We start from the raw sequence: 26,773 nt of genomic DNA on the forward strand, positions 1-26,773 counted from the left end.
ATGTGGTCCGGAGTCCGTGCTCTGCTCCTGGTGCTGCTGGGTACTACGGTCCTGCTCTCCAGCGGCGACTTTCCCCGCAAAGAAATCAAGATCGATGGGGACCTGGTTCTGGGAGGCCTCTTCCCCATCCATGAGAAGGGCATGGGCATGGATGAATGTGGCCGGATCAATGAAGACCGTGGCATCCAGCGGCTTGAGGCAATGCTCTTCGCCATAGATCAGATCAACCAGGACGTAGGTCTGCTACCGGGTGTGGCTTTGGGCGTCCATATCCTGGACACCTGCTCGAGGGACACCTACGCTCTGGAACAGGCGCTGGAGTTTGTTAGGGCATCGCTTACAAAAGTGGATGATACAGAGTTCATCTGTCCTGATGGATCCTACGCTCTTCAGGAAGACAGTCCGCTGGCCATAGCCGGTGTCATTGGGGGATCTTTTAGCAGTGTCTCCATACAGGTCAGAGCCAGTCAGTTTAGTCTAAATCTAAAATACACAAAATAATAACATAATTGTTGAGTTAAAGAGAAAAGTTTTACTAAATTTAACCAAAAATAAAATTATCAAAAAATAATTAGTTTTTGCATATGCTCCAGCATGCAACATACCAGACCACATACATTAGTCCACTTTAACATAGTATTACAAATATTATTATAATATGCACTATATTTCTTTATAAAACATTTTTTCAATTTCTGGGATCTTACAAAAAATTATTTTAAAATTAATTCTTTAAAATAAAATAATTGTTTATGGAATAAATTAAATATTGTTAGCTATTTAGGTTAAAAGGCTTAAATTTCACATTTGAAATATGATTGTGTGTAATTTATGTAGTAAAACGAATAAATCCAAATATCTAAAAATGTCAATAAATAAAGAAGGTAAGTACACTGAAAAAAATGCCTTTAAAACTATTTTCATTCAAAATTGCTAGGAAAAAAAAAAAAGGAAATTAATTACAAAGAAACCGCAAGTAACTAAGACTGAAAGACTGAAATAGTATTTTCTAGTAATAATATTTTTGAAAAAGCATTTCGTTCTAAAGCATAATCATTGGTTTATGTACAACTTAAATTTTTTTAAACAGTGTAAGTAATAAGCAACTTACAAGTCTAAGTCATGCCTGAATGCATTAAAATAAGAAATTGTTTATGGAATAAAAGAATTATGGAATACTACAAGAAAAAAAAAGCAAAATTTCAAATGAAATATAATTTAATATAAATATATAAATGTAATTAAGCAAAATAAACCTATACAGATCATATTAATTAAAAAACCTATTTCTTATTTTCTAAAATATTTGTGACCCTGGACCACAAAACCAGTCTTAAGTGTAATTTTTTTCAAAATGGAGGTTTATACATCCTCTGAAAGAAGCTTTCCATTGATGTATGGTTTAATAGGATCGGACAATATTTGGCCGAGATACAACTATTTGAAAATCTGGAATCTGAGGGTACAAAAAAATCTAAATATTGAGAAAATCGCCTTTAAAGTTGTCCAAATGAAGTCCTTAGCAATGCATATTACTTATCAAAAATGAAGTTTTAATATATTTACGGTAAGAAATTTACTAAATATCTTCATGGAACATGATCTTTAATTAATGTCCTAATGATTTTTGGCATAAAAGAAAAATCGATCATTTTGACCCATGCAGTGTATTTTTGGTTATTGCTACAAATATACCCCAGCGACTTAAGACTGGTTTTGTGGTCCAGGGTCACATTTATAGCATTCCATATCGTCCCAAAAAATGGATTAAACATAGTTTGATTTCACAAATTAGTTGCAACAACATGTTCAAGAACAGAGTTTAATTAGCTCATTTAATTCACTAAAGTTAAACAAGCAGCAGAAAATCCAGTCTCTGTAGCATAACCTCCCTTGAGATCTTCCGTCACCTAAATAAACCCCTTTTATTTGTATACAGTTTGGAAGAATACATCATTACTGAATTATTTGCAAGTTCTGCTTTGTGAATCACAAATTTGTTCTTTACCCTCTAGAAATCTAATTGGCAAAAAAACAACACAGCTCTTTTTCCTGACCAACTATGAAGAACTCAATCCATTATTTAGAGGGCCGCCCTCAAATAAAACTCTGCGCCACCCCCCGTTTCCATTCTTCGCTCCTGTAAATCCAGTTTGCTCTTTCCTTTCCTCTTGTACGTGCACGGATTAGCACTGCGGCTATACTATTGTGTGTGTTGTGCGTTGTTGCTTTCTAGTACCACTGGTGACAGAGCCATGGGAATCTGCATAATTTTGCAAAACCCTCTCCCCATTTGTGGCTCAGCAAAAGCTGACTTCCTCTATCAGTTCCGAAATCCGTAATCTGTCTAACCCTCCTTTCTTCTTGTTCCCTCTCTCTGTCTTTTTCTTGTTCTCTGTCACTCTGTTTTTCCCCGTCTTCCTGCAGTTTTATTTACCGATATTGCTCTGTTTCTGGCAAAGAGCCGGGAGAATTGTGACCTCACAGTGGTCTCTCGTTAGATAACCATTGTTATCCATCGCTCTCCTTTCATCGCCAACGACTGGGCATTGTTTTTCTCTCACGACACCGGCTGTTGTTTGACAATCCCGCCTTCCTCCCTATGGCAGACTTTCTCCTGAGAGACTATGTGCACTACTGTCCCTCATTCCTCCAAGTTACATCATATCTCAGCTTTCAAAGGGATAAAGTAATACAGGTTTCCTTTCCGTCGAACTGAAAAAACAAGGTCACTTTACAATTGCTAAAACAATACCTTAACTGGTTAAAATTAGCTAATAACATACATGGCCTCAGTGACGTCAGCAAAAAAAGGAAAGTAGACTTGATTTAAACTTTTTTCCCCTTTGGAATAACATGCTTTGATCAATCACAATAAGACCAGAAACGTGCATGAAGAAAATAAAATGGTCAATATAGATTTCAATTTGACTTTAATCTCTTCTTCCACCTAAACATCAACAAAGTGTCAGCGACTCTTGTTTTGAGCATTTTGCAAACATTCATTACTTTCATATGTAGAACAAATATCTGTGAGCATCCCAAAACACAAAATAAACAAGAGGACCGAACTGCAGGTTTTGTCCTATTTTTGACGTAAAGAGCTATGAGCTGTCATTGTGCATGCCAGTGTCAGTGTTATGCAGGAAAAGAGATGTTATCCTGTACATTTCTGTGCGTGGGATGTGAGATATGGAAGAGCCAAGCTGCGTCTCACCAAAGAGAAACATTTCCACGCTGCTCGGCCCTGCTGAGGCTACCTGCGTCCTCTTAATTGGGCTAATGTGGTTAAAAAAAAGAATATTTTATGTATCATAGACTTTGGATAATTAATTCATAAGATGCTGACTTATTGATCGAAACAGGGTTCGTAATGCAGTATATGTTTGTGTGTGTGTTTCTCCCAGGTTGCCAACCTGCTGCGACTATTTCAGATCCCTCAGATCAGCTACGCCAGTACCAGTGCCAAACTCAGCGACAAATCCCGCTACGACTACTTCGCACGCACCGTCCCGCCAGATTTCTACCAGGCCAAGGCCATGGCGGAGATCCTGCGTGCTTTCAACTGGACCTACGTTTCCACCGTCGCCTCAGAGGGTGACTACGGAGAAACGGGAATCGAAGCCTTCGAGCAACAAGCCCGTTTGAGAAACATCTGCATCGCTACTTCGGAAAAAGTAGGACGGTCGAGCGCGAAACGCTCTTCATACGAGGCGGTGGTTCGTCAGCTTCTACAAAAGCCCACGGCCCGTGTGGCAGTGCTGTTTTTGCGTAGCGATGATGCACGAGAACTCATCGCGGCTGCCACCCGCCTCAACGCATCTTTCCTCTGGGTGGCGAGCGATGGATGGGGGGCGCAAGAGAGCATCGTTAAAGGGAACGAATTCACGGCGGACGGTGCGATCACGTTGGAGCTCGCGGCTCATCCTATACCAGAATTCAATCGCTACTTCCAGAGCCTCACGCCTCTTAATAATCATCGCAACCCTTGGTTCAAAGACTTCTGGGAACAAAAGTTTCAGTGTTCGTTGGGCGGCGCTTCAGCAGCAGGGGCGGGAACCCCAAAGCCACCTTGTGACCTAGAACTGGCTGTCGACAAGTCAAATTTTGAACCCGAATCAAAGATCATGTTTGTTGTAAACGCTGTATACGCCATGGCGCACGCCTTGCATCGAATGCAACGGACTCTTTGCACCAACACCACACGCTTGTGCGACGCAATGAAGAGTCTCGACGGCAGGAAACTCTACCGGGACTTTCTACTTCACGTCAACTTTAGAGGTAACCTGCTTTGTTTTTCTCCACACAGTCTAGCAGCATACGAGTTTACGTTGTTCGCAGCGTATCTGTGTCACTCCATGGTTCCGAAACGACAGGTTTACAGGCTCTGTAATTAGAGACACTGTGTGTCTTGATTGCGACTGGGAGAATGAGGCAGGAATTGAGCGTCTTCTGTCAGCGCTGCTGAGAGCTAGGCGTTGACTGACAGCTGAAGGAGAGAGAGGCAGGTAAAAATAAACTATGTAAAAGTGCTCAGCATGCTCAGGTTGGCGTAGCAAGTAGATGGGATTATGCCACACTTATCTGTGACTATGCACAAACACATTCAAAGACAAACTCACAGAGGGAGAGAGCAAACGATAGCTAGAAGTTTAGAGGAGGAAAGGATGCAGAGAATTCTGACTACGCCAAACAGAGATGATGGGAACAGCAGAACAATTACATTATACATAAGCACCGCATAATGAATACATAAGGGATAAGGTAGAGATGCAAAATAAACCTCAACAGGGTAATCAGGATTAGAGATCGACCGATATATCGATTTACCGATATTTTTCCCGATATTTAAGCATTTTTTCATAATCGAATATCGGGTTTGTAATATCGGATTCCCCGATAAACACCGCCATCTTGTGGACGTTTTCAGAATTGCGCGCAGGATCGCAATTGCAGCGCATCTGAGGGGAGAGACAGCAACGGCGTGCAGGTACTTGATTTGCTGTAGTTAGTAAACTATTTAATATTACAGGCATTAATGCACAAATTAGATGTATTACATAAATGCCTGATATATAGTTTAAATGCAACTTGGCTCTAAGAAATATGATAAATAAGATACTCTGTCAAGCCCTGTCCCTATAAAGATAGGCTATAACTTTGCCTGAAATAACACAGCCATGAATTAGCACATGGTGGAAATAAAAGCGCTGAATTTAATTCTCTCTGTGGTCTATTAGTCTCGTGAAGTCGGAGTCACATAGATAATCCATCAAGTCCTCTCCCAATAAAGACGTAATTTTGCATGAATTAAATAATACAGCCATGAATGATTGCATGTTGGAAAGAAAAGCATTGAATGTAATTCTCTCTCTGTTGTCTATATGCTCATCATTAGTCTCGTGAAGCCGCTTTCATATTGCAGTTCACTCAGCGGGTTGATGCTCAAGAAATGCTCAGCACGGCCACCGCATGTAACTTTTAACAAGATTCACTTTTTTGAAGCACCCTAAATTGTATTAACACTTACTATATAACCATTATTTCGTTTATAAACATCTAAATTAATACAACTCAATGGAAATTAATTATTTATTATCTCCGCGATCGATCGCAGTTTGAGTAGCCTATAGTTCTGTGTAAAGGCATAGATAAACCGCGCTGTCAGCAGCATAATTTAGAGCATGCCAGTTGAGAAATGCAATAAAATACAATGCTTGTTATATTCCAATATTCCAGAGAATATTATTCCGTGAATTAACATTATCCAGTGAATTATTCTTCACTCTTTATCCTATTAAACAGCTTAAAAAACTGTTTTTAAAAATGAAGTTAAAAATGAAGTTGATATGACTCCTTTCCTTTATTTTTCTCCATTTGAAAACATTAGACTTTCTATGTTCATTTTGCTTACTGCTAATATTAGTGTTGCTGCTAAAGCTTTTTATAAATAAAATGTTTTTTATTGTTGTAATACGAAGATTACATTTAACATGACAGGGCTCTAGACTGCGACCAAAATGGTAATTGTTTGCGAGTTAAAATTTGACGTGGTCGCATTTGTACGAGTGCCAGGTCTGCGCTGCTCCAAAGCGTCTGCTTCATACAGCGCGCGCTGCCAGCCGCAGCACATTATAGCAGGAGTCAGATTTCACTGATCACGTGAAGAGAGGTGCTTTCAGCCGAGCGCTTAGTGGGTAGAGCCTGGTTCATACTCGCTGCGTCAGCACGAGCGTGAAGGTGCGCTTCGCGGATGGAGCGCAACGGATGGATTTGTTTTCAAACTAAAGTAAAAGACCGCTTCTTAAACCAGAGAAGGTGAACGTGGTGGTATTCTTGTAGAAAAAACATGCAAGTCCTGTCAGCTACAGCCAGTTTAGTTTTACTTTTCTTTTTCTTTTCGTTTTGAGAAGCTTGTTATCTTTGCTGTTTACCTCAGGTTATGCTGCTTTCCTTAATTATATATATATATATATATATATATATATATTTGCTTCCTCAGAGTTTGCTAAACATTCTGTAATATACTAGGTATATAGTACAGCATGTGGTGTGTCCTATGCATGCCTCGTCTTATTCGTTTTTGTTGATAAATGTTATGCAAGATAATTTGTCATTGTCAACGTACTGTTTTATTGTTGTTGCGCTTTTTAATTAAGAATAACAATGAATCCATCTTTTGTTTTAGTCTTAAAAAGTTAAAGGTGTATAGATATAAGCAAAACAGACAATGATCTTTTCTTGTAAAATGTGACACCAAGATCGCAAATTTGAAAGTAAAAAGCGCACGAAAAAAGGAATTCCTGTTCACAAAATTTAAATCACAAATAATACAGATGAAAAAGAACGAGTTGAATGTTGAAAACTTTCGTTACCATATAACTATAAACTATGATAAAAGTTCATCAGCATGCATTGATTAATCAAATGTTGTAGCAAAAACAAAAAACAAATTGCAACCAAATTATGTGCTCGTGCGCAAAAGTGAGATCAGTGGGAAGAATGAGTCTAGAGCCCTGCGTGAAAGACTGCTAATTCTCAAAACATTTTTTGTTAAGATGACTGAAAGGAGGTAAAACTAAAGTGAAGTATGGACTTACTTCACGCAGTCATTTATTTACTTCATAACAGTAAATAAATATCGGTTCTGCATATCGGTTATCGGGCACATAGACATGCAAATAATTGGTATCGGTATCGGTTATAAAAAATCAATATCGGTCGATCACTAATCAGGATCCTCACTTGAAACAGAGTGGTCTTATATCATTCTAAGGGGGTTATTTTGCAATAATGACTGGCAGACTGTGCATAATTTAGTTGATTACAAGACTACTTACCAAATAAATAAATAAATGGACATTAAATATTGATTTGAGCTGAAATTTATGAATGTGAGAAGAAAGAGGCTGCAGAGTGATGTAAATAAATACCATGGTCTATTTCACAGCATTCACTTAGCCTACAAAAAGTACTGTGATGGTACTATAGTACAGTGGCAGTATCAGATGGTAATACTGTGGTATTTTGAAATATACCATAGTACTGTATTTCATGGTACCATATCTAAAATACCATAGTGGCACCATAGTAAAATCCCAAAATACCATGGTTAGTACTTTTTATAAGGGATGTACAATGGATCAGAAATTAATATGTACATTTAATAATAATAATAATGCTGATAATAATAATAATTAATAAATAAATACTCTTAATAGAAATCTCTTGCTCACCAGGAATACATTTATTTGATCAATAATACAGTAAAAAATATCATAAAAATCAGTAATTTTGTGAAATATTATTACAGTTTAAAACAACTGTTTTCTTTCTTGATACATTTTCAAATTATATTTATTCCTATGATTGCATAGCAGAATTTTCAGCAGCCATTCAATGTCACGTGATCCTTAAAGGGATAGTTCACCCAAAAATGAAAATTTGATGTTTATCTGCTTACCCCCAGGGCATCCAAGATGTAGGTGACTTTGTTTCTTCAGTAGAACACAAATGAAGATTTTTAACTCAAACCGTTGCAGTCTGTCAGTCATATAATGGCAGTTAATGGGACCCACAGCGCGTAATGCGTCAATGTGCTTTGGCATACTAGACGTATGCGTGGAAGCGATCTAAACAATGAGTGACATATACGCGTGACAGATCACTTCCGACATTGCGGTGGATCAGAGTAGTGCTGCTCAATTATGACAAAAATCTGAATCAGAATCAGAAAGAGCTTTTATTGCCAAGTATGCTTGCGCATACAAGGAATTTGTTTTAGTGTCATAAGCTTCCAGTTCACAGTGATAACAACGACACACAGACAATAAAATAAGATGAGAATAAAAAATACACATATGTAAATATAAATAACCAAAACATTTAAAAAATAAATAATTGTATGTACAGTTGTGTTATAGATGATAGAAATGAATAGAATAGAAGAATATGCAGGGACTTACTAGGATGGAGGTGGTAGTAAATAAATATAAGGTTATTGCACATTTTTATTGCATAATGGGGGGGGGGGGGGCATTTAACTGTTCATAAGGTGGATTGGGGGAAGAAACTGTTCTTGTGCCTGGCTGTTCTGGTACGTGGGGCTCTGTAGCGCTGACAAGATGGCAAAAGGTAAAAAAAGGGATGACTTGGATGTGAGGGATCCAGAGTGATTTTCTGAGCCCTTTTCCTCACTCTGGATGTATACAGTTCTTGAAGGGTGGGCAGGGAGGCACCAATAATCCGTTCAGCAGACCAAACCATAGTCTTCCGATGCCTGATTTTGTAGCTAAGCCAAACTAGACAGTTATTGACGTGCACAGAACAGACTCGATGACGGTGGAGTAGAACTGTTTCAGCAGCTCCTGTGGCAGGTTAAACTTCCTCAGCTGGCGAAGGAAGTACAACCTTTGTTGGGCTTTTTTTTTACAATGGAGTCGATGTGAGTGTTCCAATTCAGGTCCTGGGAGATGATGGATCCCAGGAACTTGAATGTCTCCACTGCTGCCACAGTGCTGTCTATGATGGTGAGTGGGGGGAGTGCAGGGGGGTTCCTCCTGAAGTCCACGATCATCTCCAAAGTTTTGAGCGTATTAAGTTCCAGGTTGTTTAGACTGCACCAGACAGCCAGCTCTTTAACCTCCTGTCTGTAGCAGACTCGTCACCGTCTTGAATGAGGCCGATGAGTCTGCAAACTTCAAGAGCTTGACAGAGGGGTCCTTAGAGGTGCAGTCTTTGGTGTACAGCAGGGGTGCCCAACCCTGTTCCTGGCGATCAACTATCCTGCAAAGTTTAGCTCCAACTCTAATCAAACACACCTGAAGCAACTAATTAAGGTCTTCAGGATCGCATGAAAATTAAAGGCAGGTGTGTTTGATTAGAGTTGGAGCTAAACTTTGCAGGACAGTCGATCGCCAGGAACAGGGTTGGGCACCCCTGGTGTACAGGGAGAAAAGCAGTGGGGAGAGAACACAGCCCTGATGGCTTTCAGGCCTTTCCACACTGAAGCGGAATCATTGGAAGTGAACTGATCTTCCAGCTTTTTAGCGTAGCTTCTTTTAGCCGCTCTAATCTCCTTATTCAGTGTGTTCCTGGCCTGATTGTACAAGACTCTTTCCCCATTTCTGTAGACGTCCTCTTTGGCCTGATGAAGATGTCTGAGTTTTGCAGTAAACCATGGCTTATCATTGTTGAATGTTACATTAGTCCTGGTGGGAATGCATATATATTCACAGAAACTGCTATATGAAGTTATAGTCTCTGTGAGCTCGTCCAGCTCGGTGGCAGCAGCTTCAAAAACACTCCAATCAGTAAGGTCGAGACAGGCTTGTAAATCCCGCTCTGTCTTGTTGGTCCATCTCTTTACAGTCTTTACAACAGGTTTAGCCGATTTAAGTTTTTGCCTGTAGGTTGGTACAAGATGAAACAGGCAGTGATCAGAGAGCCCCAAAGCTGCCAGTGGGACAGAGTGGTATGCATTCTTTATTGTGGTGTAACAATGGTCCAGTATATTACTGTTTCTGGTGGGACATGTATGATGCTGTCTGTATTTTGGTTCACGTGAGAGATTTGCTTGATTAAAGTCCCCAAGAATTATTAAAACAGAATCCGGGTGTTGTTGTTCTGTGTCTGTGATCTGATCAGCGAGTTTCTGTAAAGCTGAGCTCACGTGCGCCTGCTGAGGAATGTAAACACTCATGAGAATGAACGAGTGGAACTCCCGCAGCAAATAGAACGGCTCACAGTTAATGAAGAGCGCTTCTAGATCGGGACAACACATCTTCTTTAACACAGTTACATCTGTACATCCCCTCTCACTGATGTAGAAGCATGTCCCACGATTTCCCCGTTGATTCTGCACCGCGGTCTGCTCTAAACAGCTGAAAGCTCGATGGATGAAGTGCGCTGTCCGGAATGGCGTCATTCAGCCAGGTTTCCGTAAAACACAAAGGAGCAGAGTTTGAAAAATCCTTATTTATCTGGGAGAGCAGGAGGAGTTTGTCCGTTTTATTGGGTATAGAGCGTAGATTTGCCTGATGGATGCTAGGCAACAGCATTCGAAATCTACGCATCCTGCGTTTGATCAGCGCCGCCGCTCCACCGACTACAATGTCCAGCAAAACATCTGTATAATCTAAAACTGGTAGGAGATTTTGTGGTGTGTTCTGATCGTGTTTGAGAAACAAAAAACAGGAAAAACTAACAAAAACACTAAAACAACTGGAGAGCGAAGCACGGTGGCTGCCATATGCGGCGTCATCTTGAAGAGATGATTCATAATCAAATCATAATCACGGTTATTTTGGTCAATATTGTAATCACGATTATTTAACACGATTATTAGTGGGCCATATAACCAAAAAAAAAATCTAATGGAAGTCTAAAGTATTCAGTTTACAGCCTATAGAAACTGAATAATCAATTGTCAAATAAAACAGCATAGTCTTCACTGTAAGAATTAAACTTCCTTTGTTTCTTATTAAAGCTAAAGACCTTTTAAAATAACTTCTGTGAAGAGCAGTGTGTTATTTTGTCTTTTGATTCATATTAAGCACACAGTCGGCAGCAGGAATATAGCCCACTGTCAATTTAAGAGCTGCACGGATCCAATTTACTGTTACACACGTATTTTCATTCTCGTCTGTTTAAATTAATTTATTACGTAACCGATGAGGGTTTATGTGAATAATCATTAAGCACCACATTTTGACACATTTTTGCGTGTATTTGACTGTTTAGGCGCATACATTCAGCTAAAAGATGATGTCCATGTTCTGTTCCGTTTCTGAGCGCAAGTCTCCTGAGGAACAGCGTAGGTTCCCTTTCGCGCTTCTAAAATCATTAATAAATCTAAACAACTTTAATAACTCAAGCATGTCCCATTTTGCAAAAGTCACGTTACATGATTATACAGATTTCCACGTGAAAATGGGCTTTTATGGAGGAGTGAAAGCACACTGCTAGAAAGGGGGCAGAATGGGGTTTGGTTTTGTCTGTGTGTTTTTTTTTACTCTCAAAGCCTTGGGTCCCATTGACTGCCATTATATGGCTGACAGACTGCAACGGTTTGAGTTAAAAATCTTTGTTTGTGTTCTACTGAAGAAACAAATTCACCTACATCTTGGATGTCCTGGGGGGTAGATAGATAGACAGACAGATAGATAGATAGATAGATAGATAGATAGATAGATAGATAGATAGATAGATAGATAGATAGATAGATAGATAGATAGATAGATAGATAGATAGATAGATAGATAGATAGATAGATAGATAGAAAACTACATGAAAAAATGTGCCATACAACAAAATACCATGCTTTTTCCCTATGATACTATCACTGTACCGCCACAGTACGTTTTGTACAGTGCATATGTGTGCATGTGCATGTATGAAAGACAGAGCAACAGAGGGAAGTAACGCTAGTTTCACACACAGAAAAGAGAGAAACAGACACAAAGACAGATGGAAAGAGTGTGGAAAGAGTGAGAGAGAGAAAGAGAGAAAGACCGGGCAGATAAAATGACGGTAGAGAGGTTGAGTGGGCTAGTACGCATCAACAGAAGAACATTCTCTTTGAAGTTCACCATCTTCATTTTTCAAGCGCAGAATCAAAGACGTGTGGGGTTTGCTGTCTGGGGCGATTGAGATGGAGGCAGGAGGCAAGCCATGCAGGAGAACAGGAGGGGAAAAAACGTCATCATCATGCAGACAGAGGAGATGGCGGTAGAGGGAGAGACAGAAAAGACAGAATGGAGGAGCTTGTGGAGTGAGAATGATCGTAGATGTGCTTAGAATCAAAAGAAGGGTGTTGGTATAGATGATCTGCCATGGTGAAAGACAGAAACGGAGGAAAGATGGAAGCGATGAGAAGAGAAGCCCAGAAGGATTTACAGTTCACATTCTCCTCCCTACAGTGAAGAATTAAGTCCCTCTGCGCTTCTCAGCATTCTGACTCACAAAGTTCACACAGCTGCCCCTTCTCTAGCTCTCTTTCTGTCTGTGGAGAGCCTATTATTACTGAAGGTGCTTTCACACTCAAGCTTTTGGAGTCTATTTGTTGTTCGTTTGACTGGTTTTCAGATGCACACCTTTTGGCATTTAGTATGACCAGTGGCAGCCCATTTACACTTGATATTAACATTTGCTCTGTTCCAAAACCTAGTGAGCTGGGAGCTTGGAATCGAGTCTGGTCCTTAAAGTGATAGTTCACCAAAAAAAAATAAAAAATTATTTGGTGTATTTTATTTTTATTTTATTTGGTTTACGTTTTTGTATTTTTAGTACCTCAAGTTCAAGCAAATGAGAACTAAAAATGAGAAATATTGCAACTACTATTTTTTAACTAATTTTATGTTTTAAAATTCTTTATTTCAGTTTATTTTAGTTCATATTTAAGTAACAAACCTTTTTATGTTTTAGTTTTATTCAACTAATAACCTGGCACAAAAGAAAGAAACTCGTACAGGTTTGAAACAACATGAGAGTGGATAAATGATGACAGAATTTACATTACTGGCCAAACTATTCCTTTAATTAAATCCATTGGATACACATTTTAACATCTGGTATACAGTTAATTGCAAACATCTCAGTTGATCATCTGTGACTGAATCACCTAAAGATGGCTATTAACACCAGGTTGCCATCTACTCTACAACCCTGAAGAATATTCCAGCTCCTTCTAGAACATTCCTCCAGCAGGACCTGTTTATTGCTTATTGCATGTTAAAAGTGTTAGAAGAGGTTAGCTGGATGTCACAAAGTGGTATTCACAGGCAGCTCCTCTTGTCAGTGGTGTTGTGTAAAAACCTTACCCTCTGCGTCAGAGCGTTTCTGTGCTGTGAGGAGCCTGTCACATCTCCAAGAGCCCGACTCCTCGAATAACCTAACACACTGTGGCAACATGCCATTGCTATAGCAATTAGGTCGCCACATGGCATCAAGTGGTGAGGTAATCCAGTAGGTTTACAGAGGGGAGTTCTGTCAACAAAGAGAGAAAGAAAGCAAGATAGAGAGGGATACAATACTTCCACTGAGTGCCACTCATTTAGACACTAAGCACAAACACATATTCGCCCTCATATTCCAAAACTGCATGATCTTTATTGCTTTCTACTACCTACAAAGGCAACTGCTTTATTAAGCAACATCCAAACTAAAATAAAACTTCATATGTGATACTGGATGTCTGGAACGCTTTACACAGGGAGCAACTGTACTTAAACATAGTCAAATTTAGTTGTAGCTTATATTGGCTTGTACTCTTTTTTTGTAATGAAAGACTAATTTAACGTCATATTGAAGAGGTTGAGAAACTAACAGTTAGCACCTGCTTACAGTATTTACAGTTTCTGCTGGATAAGTTAAAAACAGATATTGCTAAAACTATAACTGTAAGCCATTTTCAATTGCAGTTGTAGGGCAGTGTACATTTAAAATGACAAATGTATAAATATTTATAAATATATGTCATTTTAAATGTACTAAGCAATACCACTGCGATGCATGCAAAAACTATATAATAATACATATATTTGGATAATTTGACTACCTAAAGCTAATTTAGATGACAGGCAATTATATTGAATATTGCATACAGTAATCTGTGTAAAAAATACTTCAATTAATTTAAAAATATATATAGTATTGTTGTATTTCTCCATGAAGGATGCATGCAATTACAATTGCAATCTACAGTACACTACTTTGTAATAAAATACTAAGAAATTTTTATAAAATTTAATATAAATTCTTTATATATTTGATTGAAATACTGAAAGAGAAACTTTATATAAAGCTTTATATATAAACGTGTGTGTGTGTGTGTGTGTGTGTGTGTGTGTGTGCGCGTGTGTGTGTGTGTGTGTGTAATAAAATTTAAAACAAATTCACACGGGTATCTAGAGGGCAGTATAATTCTGCCTCTATCCTTTTGAAACAGTCGCCTTTGTGTCGGAAACACCTGTGACGCTTCAAAATAATGTCTAGGTAGGCAGATCATAGAATCTGAAAATGAGCTATCAAGGCACACACACACACACAATAGGATATTTGTGTTTTTCCTTTTCTCAGACACTTTCAACCCACACACCATGAAACAAAACAATTGCTCGTCCGCCTACTATACACACACACACACACACAAACACATTGAAAGCTGGGATTTAAGCATCACCTCCATCTGCAGCCACTAGATCACTTACAACTAATTAGCCGCCTCTCAAATTCACAGATTTGGAGTAAATATTTATCATGCCTAACAACAATGGATTATTATTTTAGCGATGGTGTATTTTTGAAGCTGCAGAAGCGTTTGACACAGCATCTACAGAAGAGTTTTCACCTTGCTTACATTCTAAACACACACACACAGAGTAACATCATAATACACTATGAAACAAAGCAATCGCTCATCCACCCACCATTAACACAGACACACACATGCACTACACACACTGAACTGACACCACAGAAAGAAGAGCTTGTGTATTTGTTTCTCTGTGGAAGATTTATTGTCATGTAAACAGCGATGGGGGAAAGTCAGGCATGGATAGCATCTCTGCGCTCATACAACACTATCTCACAATACCGTGTCCAAACTGCTGTGCATTTATATAGCTGAAAAGAGTCATAAACACATCCACAACTATCTAGCATGATGGTAAACCATAGGCAAGTCTCAAGTCTGCAGTAAAGAAAAAAGGTCAAGTCACTGCCTCACCTCATGCAAGTTGTCCCACTAAGAATCAAGTAATGTCACAGTACAAAAAGTGCCTTATATTACTTATTCATGTCCCTCCAGAAAATGAACTTTCTGTTTTATGAATTATAAATATCCAAAAAGAAACATACTCTTGTTTTGGCTACATTAACATCTAAAAGCTGATTCTGTCAGCTGTAGCTAAATTGTGTTACGAGGAGAACAAAAATATAGTAAATAGATCACAAAAACATTAGTTGTTAACCCTTTATATGAATGAAAATTTAGGATTGACTCATTTTTGGAGGAATAGGACTCAAGATGTAAAGAAATGTAAAATGATGTATTAAATTGATCTGAAGTGACAGTACATCTCAAATAAATGCAGTTTCCACAAAAAAAATAATAATATTATTATTATTATTATTTTGAGCACCAAGTCAGCATATCAGAATGATTTCTTGAAGGATCATGTGACACCTAAGACCGGAGTATTACAGAAATAATTTGCATTTTAAAATTTTAAACATTTAAAAACTGCTCTTTTATAGGCCTATATGTTTTTTCAATAGAGTGAAAATAAATTTTGTTCAAAATTTCGAAAAAGGACCTAAAGGTAGCATGAAAGTAATCCATTAAACACAAGCAATTTAATACAATATAATCACATTGTATTATGAACAGAGCAATATTTAGGTAGTTATTAAATCTTGAATCAATTGAAATGATTGATCAGCTCATGTATACACCCAAGAACCAATGAGGTTTGATGTTACTGAAATGTAGCTGCAGCCTATTTGATTTGAACTCTGTAAAAAGTTGAAATTTAAAAAATAATAATAATAATAATTAAAAAATAAATAGATTCAGTCTTCAATTTCACTCTGGGTGACAAAAGCAATATAAATGGCATGCTTTTGCATGTCAGTGCACTGTGTAAATGTAGACAGAGGTTTTAGTTTTTCTGTGACTGTCATTTTGCAAAATAATTTATTATTATAACATTGTTGCATCATCTACCACAAGTCCAAGTAGTCTCCTGAGTCATTTCATTTAGTCAAGCAAGTCACAAATCCTTAAATGAGCAACTCGAGTCAAATCATGTAACTCCACCTCTGCTATCTACTCATGACACACCTCTTTATCATTTCTTTCTGCTCTCCTTTCTCTGTGAAGAAGCTCTTCAAAACACAACTGTCAAACTCAGCTGTGCGTAGGTCTGTGGATGTGTGTGTGTGTGTGTGTGGTCCTTGACGGGGAAGCTGTATCTGAATGGTGACTGTCAGTTGCATAGGTGTGCACAGTAAAGATACGTTGTTTTTAAGCCCTGAATTTTGGAAATGTCTCGGATGCCAGATTGACATGTTGTGGTACAGTACAACAGTAATGCCACATCGCCAACTCTATGTGTCTCTGTCAAAACGGAAAATAACGTTACCATAGAGCTTAAAGAGTAACTGACAAGCATATATTACCTGAGAGAGACAGAAAGTGAGACTTCACAAGTTGCTACAAAAAAAATAATAAAAAATACTGAAACTAGCACTTTTCTGTTGAAAACAATAGTGTTTTATATAGCTATGTATGTATATATACACATGTATGTATAAAACATACACTGTCAAAAATCAATCTAGTTAATGTTATAAACTTAAGTTCAGCTGCAGCTAAATTGTTTGAGTGCATGATTCAACACGTCACTAATTTATTTGCTGAATGAACCAGTGTTTTGGAACAAATCGGCTGAATTAATTAATCAATAACTCACTCATAAAGAGAGTCACTTGTCGCCACCTACAGGCATAACGATGTAGCCTGCAGAAACGGTCACTGAATAATCCTCGCCATTGCGCATAGTTCATCTGGAACGAGAAAACACAGACAAGTGGAGGGATAGGAGCGAAACGATATACAGGACTATTAAGTGAGTAAAAGTGTATAACACGTATAACAAAAATAAGTGCATAACACCGCTGACCGTGTTTATACACTCGATATGATGTACAGTGATGTTCTATGTGCCTTAATGGTGATCTTTATACCTTGTGTCAAAATCTGTAAACAACTTTGTGAATCCCCTACAACAAGAGAGATGTAAATTATAAATTCATGTTCATCCTCAGTCGGTCTGTGAGTGTTTATGTCCCTCCGCTCCACGAGCAGTCTGAGTGATCCGTGTCGAGCAGTAATAGACAGAATTGCTCTTCTCACACAGGTTAAACTGCTCTTGCCGGATCTGTTCAGATCAATAAAGCTATTCTAAGGCATCGTCAGACTAGCCTGATTTGTTGATATACTGTATCTGTGTCTAAAGCATCCCATAACAAAACATGCAAACATCTGTCAGGGATGCACAGAGAGATATTCTGATCGACACTTAGTTATTTTACTTTGGGGTTTTGGCAACGATACTTTGTTCTTTGAATGACACAAGGCATCAAAAGACCATAAAATAAAAGTGTAAAAAATTTACAATAAAGTAATTATTTTGTAGACTGCCATAAAATAAGAGATTTTGAGAATTGAACTCGGATCAAATCAAATTATGACCATTTCAAGCTATATTTCAATCATAATCCCATATCTATCCATCCATACATGATCTAATATCTGCATTTCAATCATACTGATCTATCCATCAACCTATCCCTGATAGATGTATTACACCCTCAATCATAACCCCATATCTTAGATAGACAGACAGATAGACAGACAGATAGATAGACAGACAGACAGACAGACAGACAGACAGACAGACAGACAGACAGACAGATAGATAGATAGATAGATAGATAGATAGATAGATAGATAGATAGATAGATAGATAGATAGATAGATAGATAGATAGATATCCACATCGTCGCTGTGAATCCTATATGGAAAGCATTTTTAACCACAATAGGTATGTCCATATCCTTGGAGGCTCAGCGCAAACTAATTAACTGCAATTAGTGTTTGTAACGGGTAATTATATTACAGTTAATTATCCTGTTACCAGATGCTGATTATTTAATATAAGGGTGTACTCAACATCTGCTGCCAATGAGGGATGATTACACATTATCGAGGGTCGCGTGCCATCAAATTCTGGAAAGAACAGATGAGCTATGAAGAAATGAACTATGGGCCTCAGAAGGTTAATTTGATCCAGCGCACGAAGTAGTTCTAGAATACAGCAAGACGTGTGTGGATTTCATTGCACCTCAGCTGCATGTGTGTGTGTGTGTGTGTAAGTGGGTGTGTGAGTGCATGGGTGTTGACATTGACATTATCTTTGTGAATGATGGGGTTCATAACTTCTAACCTGTTTTCCTTATCTGATGAATCATCATCCAGCAGCGAGCTTTCAGAGACCCTCTGAGCAATTATACCGTGCAGAGAAAATGCATTGCACCAGGTTTGGCTGTAGCCTACTATTTGTGTGTCTACATATAGTACAAATTACAAAAAATAAGTATATAAATATCCAAGCCAAATTTACCCATTGGGGACAATATTGTATTAGTATTGAATTGAATTGAATATCATGGCACTGTTATAAATACATAATATATACATATACACATCCCTGACAGAACCAAAATAACTAGCCAAATATGTATACATGTATATATTTATAAAATTAATAGTAATAATAATACGTTATACAGACAGACAGACAGAGAGAGAGAGACAGACATACAGACAGACAGACAGACAGATAGATAGATAGACAGACAGACAGAGAGAGAGAGACAGACAGACAGACAGACAGACAGAGAGAGAGAGACAGACAGACAGACAGACAGACAGATCAATAGATAGATAGACAGACAGACAGACAGACAGACAGACAGATAGATAGATAGATAGATAGATAGATAGATAGATAGATAGATAGATAGACAGACAGACAGACAGACAGACAGACAGATAGAGAGAGACAGACAGACAGATCAATAGATAGATAGACAGACAGACAGAGAGAGAGAGACAGACAGACAGACAGACAGACAGATCAATAGATAGATAGACAGACAGACAGACAGACAGACAGACAGATAGATCAATAGATAGATAGATAGACAGACAGATAGAGAGAGACAGACAGACAGACAGATCAATAGATAGACAGACAGACAGATCCAGAGGCAGAGAGATAGATCGACAACTTCTATCAACAACTTCAATTCTCACTCTTTCTCTTGCCCCTATAGAAAAATGATCACTTGTACAAACAGTAGTGACAGTTTCACCATCATCCCTTGAGGGGCATTTTCTTCTCGTCTTTTCTCCCGGTTCACAATATATCATTCTCCCTGAGGCCAAAACGCAAGACAGAAGCATCAGCTCCTCTGTGCTCATTTGCCCGTGTCTTATTTTGCAATGTGCTGACCAAGGACACTTACTCCCAGAGCCCCGAGCTACAGTACAGAGGTGTGTGGGAGACTTCATATGAACGATAAAACCAATACCTAGCACATAAAACCTGACAGTAAGCAGCCCGATTCCTCATCAAACCCGCGATATGTTCTCCGCTCAAAGTTGAACGGCATTGCAAAGTCATTTTGTTTAGAGATTTGATGATACTTTTCTTTGCCTACTATAATTACTTTATGAGCCTGCAGCCGTTTACGTACTTACTGATAATAACCAAAGACAGTCATAAAGGGAACTATCTGTTCTTGAGTTAATAATGTGTTTCGTTCCGTTTGATATGTGTGAATTAACTTTTCCCCTCTTTCTCGTACTCTCTCTCAAGCTCCGTTCTCCCCTGCCGGCTTGGAGAATCAAGTAAAGTTTGATGCATATGGCGACGGAATTGGCAGATACAACATCTTCAACTACCAGCAGGTGCCAGGCAGCGACAAGTTCACTTATATCCAGGTTGGAGAGTGGGCAGAAAGTCTTTCCCTAAATGAGGGCTTGATCGGCTGGCCGAGAGGAGCGGATGTACCCACATCTCAATGCAGCGACCCTTGCGCTCCCAACGAGATGAAAAAGATGCAAGCAGGCGAATACTGTTGCTGGATTTGTACTCCTTGTGAGCCCTACGAATACCTGCCAGATGAGTTCACATGCATGCCCTGTGCACCCGGCCAATGGCCCCGTCTCGACCTGACCGGATGCTACGACCTTCCTGAGGACTACATCATGTGGGAGGATGCTTGGGCCATTGGACCCATCTCGATTGCATGCGTTGGCTTCATATGTACCTTAATGGTCTTCGTCGTGTTCATTCGGCACAACGACACACCGCTGGTCAAAGCATCCGGTCGTGAGCTCTGCTACATCCTGCTGCTTGGCGTCTTCATGTCCTACGTCATGACTTTCATATTCATCGCAAAACCTTCGCCTATCGTGTGTACACTGCGGCGGTTAGGCCTCGGTACCTCATTCGCGGTATGCTACTCCGCCTTGCTCACAAAGACCAATCGCATCGCTCGCATCTTCAGTGGCGTAAAAGAGGGTGGGGCTCAGCGGCCGCGCTTCATCAGTCCCAGCTCACAGGTGTTCATCTGTCTGTCGTTGATCTCCGTGCAGCTCTTGTTGGTGTCTGTCTGGCTACTCGTGGAAGTGCCCGGTACACGGCGGTTCACAACACCAGAGAAACGTCAGACTGTCATTTTGAAGTGTAACGTACGGGACTCTAGCATGTTGCTGTCGCTGATCTATGATGTGGTTCTGGTGGTCCTCTGCACGGTCTATGCTTTCAAGACCCGCAAGTGTCCAGAGAACTTCAATGAGGCCAAGTTCATCGGCTTCACCATGTACACCACTTGTATCATCTGGCTGGCCTTCCTGCCCATCTTCTACGTCACCTCCAGTGACTACAGGGTACGTCTGTCTGTCGTTTCTTTTGTTCTGCTATGACATAATGACAAAATTTTCATTTTTGGGTGAACTTCTCTTCAAGTAGAAAAGGAAGGTCTGTCAAGGCAAATCTTGAATGATGGATTCATTAAGCCTCGTCTGAAAGTTTAAAGATGTTTCATAGACCTTATACATAGACAGATCTATAATATTTATAATTTATAGATTGTTTGTTATATGAATTTTTAAAAGAGTGCAAAAATGCAAAATTCTAATAATAGCAGACAAATCAAATAACATCTGAACAGTAACATATACTGTATGTGACCCAGGACCACAACACCATAAGTGTTAATTTTTTGAAATTGAGATTTATACATCATCATTGATGTATGGTTTTTAGAATAGGACAATATTCGGCCGAGATGCAACTATTTGAAAATCTGGAATCTGAGTGTGCAAAAAAAAAAAAATCAAAATATTGAGAAAATCGCCTTTAAAGTTGTCTAAAGGAAGTCCTTGGCAATTCATATTACTAATCAAAAATTAAGTTTTCATATATTTACGGTAGGAAATTTACAAAATATACTCATCGAACATGATTTTTACTTAATATCATAATGATTTTTGGCATAAAAGAAAAATCAATCATTTTGACCCATACAATGTATTGTTGGCTATTGCTACAAATATGCTGGTGCTGCTTATGACTGGTTTTGTCGTGCAGGGTCGCATATATAAATTCAGAATTAATGATTCCGCTGAATTGGCATGTGATGTGATGAATAATGAATATGTTTGCAATAAATCTAATTCATGGAATTATTAAATAATATGTCCTTATTGAATAACTTTAATTATTAGAGAACTAATTCATATTAATTAATGTTAATAAAAATACCAGCAGCCACTGTGAACCTCAGTTCTGATGGTAGGGGATATCTGACTTACCTTTTTACTTAAAAAAAAAATATATATATATATTTGTTATTGTATAAATTGAAATGAATTCAGCTTCCTTTGGGGTGTGGCCAAATGATTTACATTTCCAGCTCATGAATTTAAAGGTAACAAATTCTTAACATAACTGAATTATACCCAGTCCTGTCTGACATAAGCAGAAATACTGATCAAATCAAATGAAAGTACCTGAAGCTAACTGAACACAACTAGATTTAATCTGCTTTAGTGAGAATGAATCAAATTGATCTGAGCTGAAAAGCGGAACCAGAAAAAAAGCCATTAACATGCAAAACAGACGACGTTGTCTTGTATCCGCGCTTGTGGGACTGCAAGACGCCTGCTGTTCGGATAGCTGCTACGTGTATTAGGAATTACACCAAGTAAGCAGAACTGTCAGATAGAAATCTGTTGACAAATTTAAATCTTGAGCAAACACGTAGCCTCAACAGACAACTTTTCAATAGCTCGTTGATGCAACAAATATATCACATAGAGCGATTCAGTCTCTATAACCGAGCTTGTCATTCACCACACCAGCTTGAAGTACCCAAACAGAATTGCCACTCAAGAGAGAAACTGGACCATGTAGATAGCCTGCTGACGCAAAGAGGAATTCTTGCAGTGAGCAGGACGAAAACGTATCTTACTAGGCCGCAGTCAATGAAGTGCGAAGAGAGGCTCTTTTCTCAAGAGACGTGGCCCTCAGAGACCGTTCGCGCAGAATGCTGATGCCCGTAGAAGTGCAGCATAGTTGAAAGATACAGAAATCCTGAGTGCAAATGCATGCAGAGCTACGAACCAACCGAGTAAAACACAACAGAATAAGGAAGGCTTTGTAAGATGGCTCACGCTGATTACATTGCAGAAAATATGAGCAAGACTAACAGAACAGCTTATCGGTTCGTGTATTTTTAGCAGGACATGAACAAACGCGCATGGGGAACCCGCTGATAAGTCATAATGAGATAAAAGTCTAACTGAAATGGATCATATCGTCCATTTAGCTCTCTGGGAAATCGTTCCTTAAGCGGAACAGCGTTGGATTGTTAGTGAAGGTCTAGATTCCCCTGGGCTGATTCCTATTCAGTTTAGCGTTATATCCGTCCTCCTATTCGTTCACTAACAGCAGTGCGCCTTGACGGGGGACCGCAGGGAACAACAAGAAGATCTAAAACTGGAGGGAGGAAAATTATGTTGCTAATGGGAGACGTTCAACTACTTCTAATCAAATGCTATTTACGCAGCACTTTGCTAAATGTCACTGTTATTATACCCCCATGCTCTACCTCTTTATTAGCCAAGGGGGTTCTTGATAGTTACAACTAATAGCTTCTGATTATGGGAATGAATGGGAGACACCATAGAGACAGTGAGGGTGAGAAATGAATTGTGGTTTTCCTCTCTCTCTCTCAGGTCCAAACCACAACCATGTGTATATCTGTCAGTCTGAGTGGATTTGTGGTGCTGGGCTGCATGTTTGCCCCCAAAGTCCACATCATCATGTTCCAGCCTCAGAAGAATGTCACCAGTCACCGGTTAAACATGAACCGGTTCAGTGTGAGCGGGCCGGCCACTAGCTACGCATCCCACGGTGAGATCTACACACAAAACAAAAAGATATATTGCCATATTTGAAGTGTTACCGTCATATTTATGCCATTGACATGAATAATACAGTTGTTGGGGGGGGGGGGGATTATATATATATATATATATATATATATTTATATACACATTATATATATATAATATAATATTTTTAATTATTACTTCTCTAAGCAAGCAGACTACAGACTTAGCAGATTATCTGGCAACTACCATGGACACCCAGTGTGTTTAAACCAGGGTCAAGAGCAGGGTCTGGGACAAAAACAATAAAAAAAAAAAAAGCCTGGATAATGAAATTGTTGTTTTAATAAATAAAAAAATAAAATAAATATATATCTACTTATTACTTTTCTAAGCAGTTAGACTTAAAATTTCCACTTAGCAGACTGACTGGCAACTACCCAGAACAAATAGGGTCAAGAGAAAGTATAAAATAAATATTTTAAAAAATTGATCAATCAATTTAAGTCTAGGGAGCACATATTATAAAATAGTTCATTCAGACACAGGCTTAAACACATAACACCTTAATAATGCCTTAGCAAGAATTTTTGTTATTGTTGATTTTATCGCCATGGTTGTGGCATGATGGGTCTAATGTGATCATATATTATATACTTACACAATCATGCAAACTTGCAACCACGTTGACCCACAAAAAAACAGCAAAAAATGAGAAAATGCTGCAAAGCAATTCATTTGTGCTCTAAATACAAGTGACATGCAAGGCCAACTGGTTGCATGTGTTGAACTTTCTGCAGTGATTACACAGACGGTTTGTAGTGATTACAGCCCTTTGATATGCCAATTTACACTGAGGATTTTAATGTCAGCATTGTCACACAGAGCAGTTGTGTAAGAGCCCAGAGGAAAGGTAAGCATCTGAGCGGCCGTTCTGTCGCCTGATGCTAGGTAATAAGCCCATGTGTGCACAGAAAACAGCTTCTGCTCTAATGCATTATTCACAAGCACAAAAACAGATCAGGTAAACAGTTTCATCTTTATTTACATTTCATCTGTCTAATAAATAACATGGCAGACACTGCAAAGAAGAGAAGACACTGCAGAGCAGAGATCACATACAGTCACCCGCTAGGAGGGAAAAGAGGAGGAGGGAGGTGATGAGAGGAGAATTAAATCGGGGGAAAGCATGTCGGTGAACTTTGTGAAAAGTTTGTGGTGCCTTTTATGTGAAGTCGGCCAACCTGGCTGTGTTTGGAACTGCATTTTAACATGCATCACTATTGCTGCAGTATACAGTATAGCATGTAAACACAGTATGAATATCTTAATAAGTGATGGCCCTATACCTACTTTATGGTCACACTTTATCTTAAGGTCCAATGCTCACTATTAACTAACTTTTAACTATGACTGTTGCCTCAAATACATCCTAATTTGTTTCTTGTCAATAGTTAGTAAGGTGGTTGTTAAGTTTAGGGAAGGGTGCAGGATTAAGGGATCTATAATATGGTCATGCAGAATAAGGCATTAAAATGTGTGGTAACACTTTATTTCGAAAGTCCACTTTAGACATTCTACTAACAGTAAATAACTTTGCAACTACATGTCAACTAGCAGTCATTAGAGTATTAGTAGACTGTCTGTTTAATATCTTCTAACACTTTATTTTGATGGGCCCACAACATACAACATACTGAGAAACTTTGCAAGTATATGTCAACTTATTCTACTAACCCTAAACCTACCCTAACAGTCTACTCTGAGAGTTAGCAGACATATAGTTGCAAATTAATGAGAATTAGTTGACATGTAGTTGACATGTAATTAAAAAGTTACTTATAGTTAGTAGAATGTCTAAATTGGACGAACTAAAGTGTAACCATATGTGTTTTATAAGTACTAATACACAGCCAATATGCTAGTAATATGCATGCTAATGAGCAACTAATAGTGAGAATTGGTCCTTACTATTTCTAATGCTATTTCAGTTTTTCTTTGCAATTTCTTTGTAATTATTTGTTCAATTTATTTGTTTACACACTATGCAAAAACGATTAAACTATGATATATGCAGTTACCATGATACAAAATTACTGGATAACTGAAAAAATGCATGGCTTAATATGCATTAAATATATTAATATATTAAATGCATGTAATAACTATTAAAAAAACTATAAAAAATAACTATATAATGATGTATGCAGTTACCGTGTTATAAAATTACTTAATACATCCTGACTCATTTACATCCCTTTGTCCATTCTTTCTTTGCATTTGTTTAATTCGCATTCAGCTTGCTTTCTTTTTTTGCTCCTTCGCTCATCAAGTAACTAAATTCTATAAAAATTTTAATTAGTGAAAGAAATTGATTTTACTAGATGATCAAAAAATAATATGCATTACCGCATGGTTTCGTAATATATATAAAAAAAAAAAATTGTGGATGATAACTAAGTGATAATATATGCTGTTACAAATATATAAAATGATGACCTGTTAGGTCCCACCTCTTTTACATTCCTGTGTCCATACCTTCTTTTCCTTTGTCTAATTCTCCTTTTGCTCTCTTTATTAAGCATCTGTTAGTGCCCACTGCGTTCCAACAGTGTGCAACGGCAGAGAGATCGTCGACTCCACCACTTCCTCTCTGTGACCTTGCCTCTTCCTCCAGACTCCTGCTCCTTAGCGACTGTTAGCCAATCAGCACACATTGTGCTCTGCCCAAGAACTAGGTCTGCCTACAGTGTGTAGAAAGTGTGTATGATTATGATGATTATTAAATTATTTTTAGGGCTTGTTGTAAATATTAACTGACATTGTTGTAGAGAAACAAAAGAACAAAAAAATAATTTATAGAGAGATTTTGGATTTTGATAGCTTTATTATGTATGTTGTAAACGGCCATGATGTGATGATGTAAAACTCAAACCAGTTCTCGATTGGGCCACAGTAGAGACTGACAGAAACGGCTCCGCCTGCAATACTGGACACTGGAATTTGTGGTCGTTTTCTTTTGTAGACCTCATTGTAATAACCTAAACTGTATGTATTTCTATGTTGTACATTTTGTACAGAATCTTAATCGATGGTTTTATCAGCACAAGTCGACAGTATTAGAGTCTACGCTGGTCATGAGGTCCAGAGCAGGAAAACCATCGAGTAAGCGCTCGCACCTCAAACTTCACATCGTCTCATCACAGGCAGTGGCTTGATGCCAGAGGTTACAACACCATTTTA

General features: G+C 38.5%; 1 protein-coding gene across 1 annotated transcript; it reads left to right on the forward strand.

Annotated features, from left to right (window-relative positions):
• Positions 1-26,189, forward strand: LOC306842893 (metabotropic glutamate receptor 3-like; the record flags this gene model as incomplete). The annotated part of the gene is made up of 5 exons (XM_079374063.1): positions 1-456; positions 3,408-4,281; positions 19,947-21,022; positions 23,375-23,552; positions 26,113-26,189. 5 exons carry the CDS (start codon positions 1-3, stop codon positions 26,187-26,189), a joined length of 2,661 nt encoding a protein of 886 aa, XP_079230189.1.
• Positions 26,190-26,773: the final 584 nt, after the last annotated feature.

The sequence above is a fragment of the Barbus barbus genome, assembly GCF_936440315.1.
Source record: "Barbus barbus genome assembly, chromosome: 23".
NCBI classification, from domain to species: domain Eukaryota; kingdom Metazoa; phylum Chordata; class Actinopteri; order Cypriniformes; family Cyprinidae; genus Barbus; species Barbus barbus.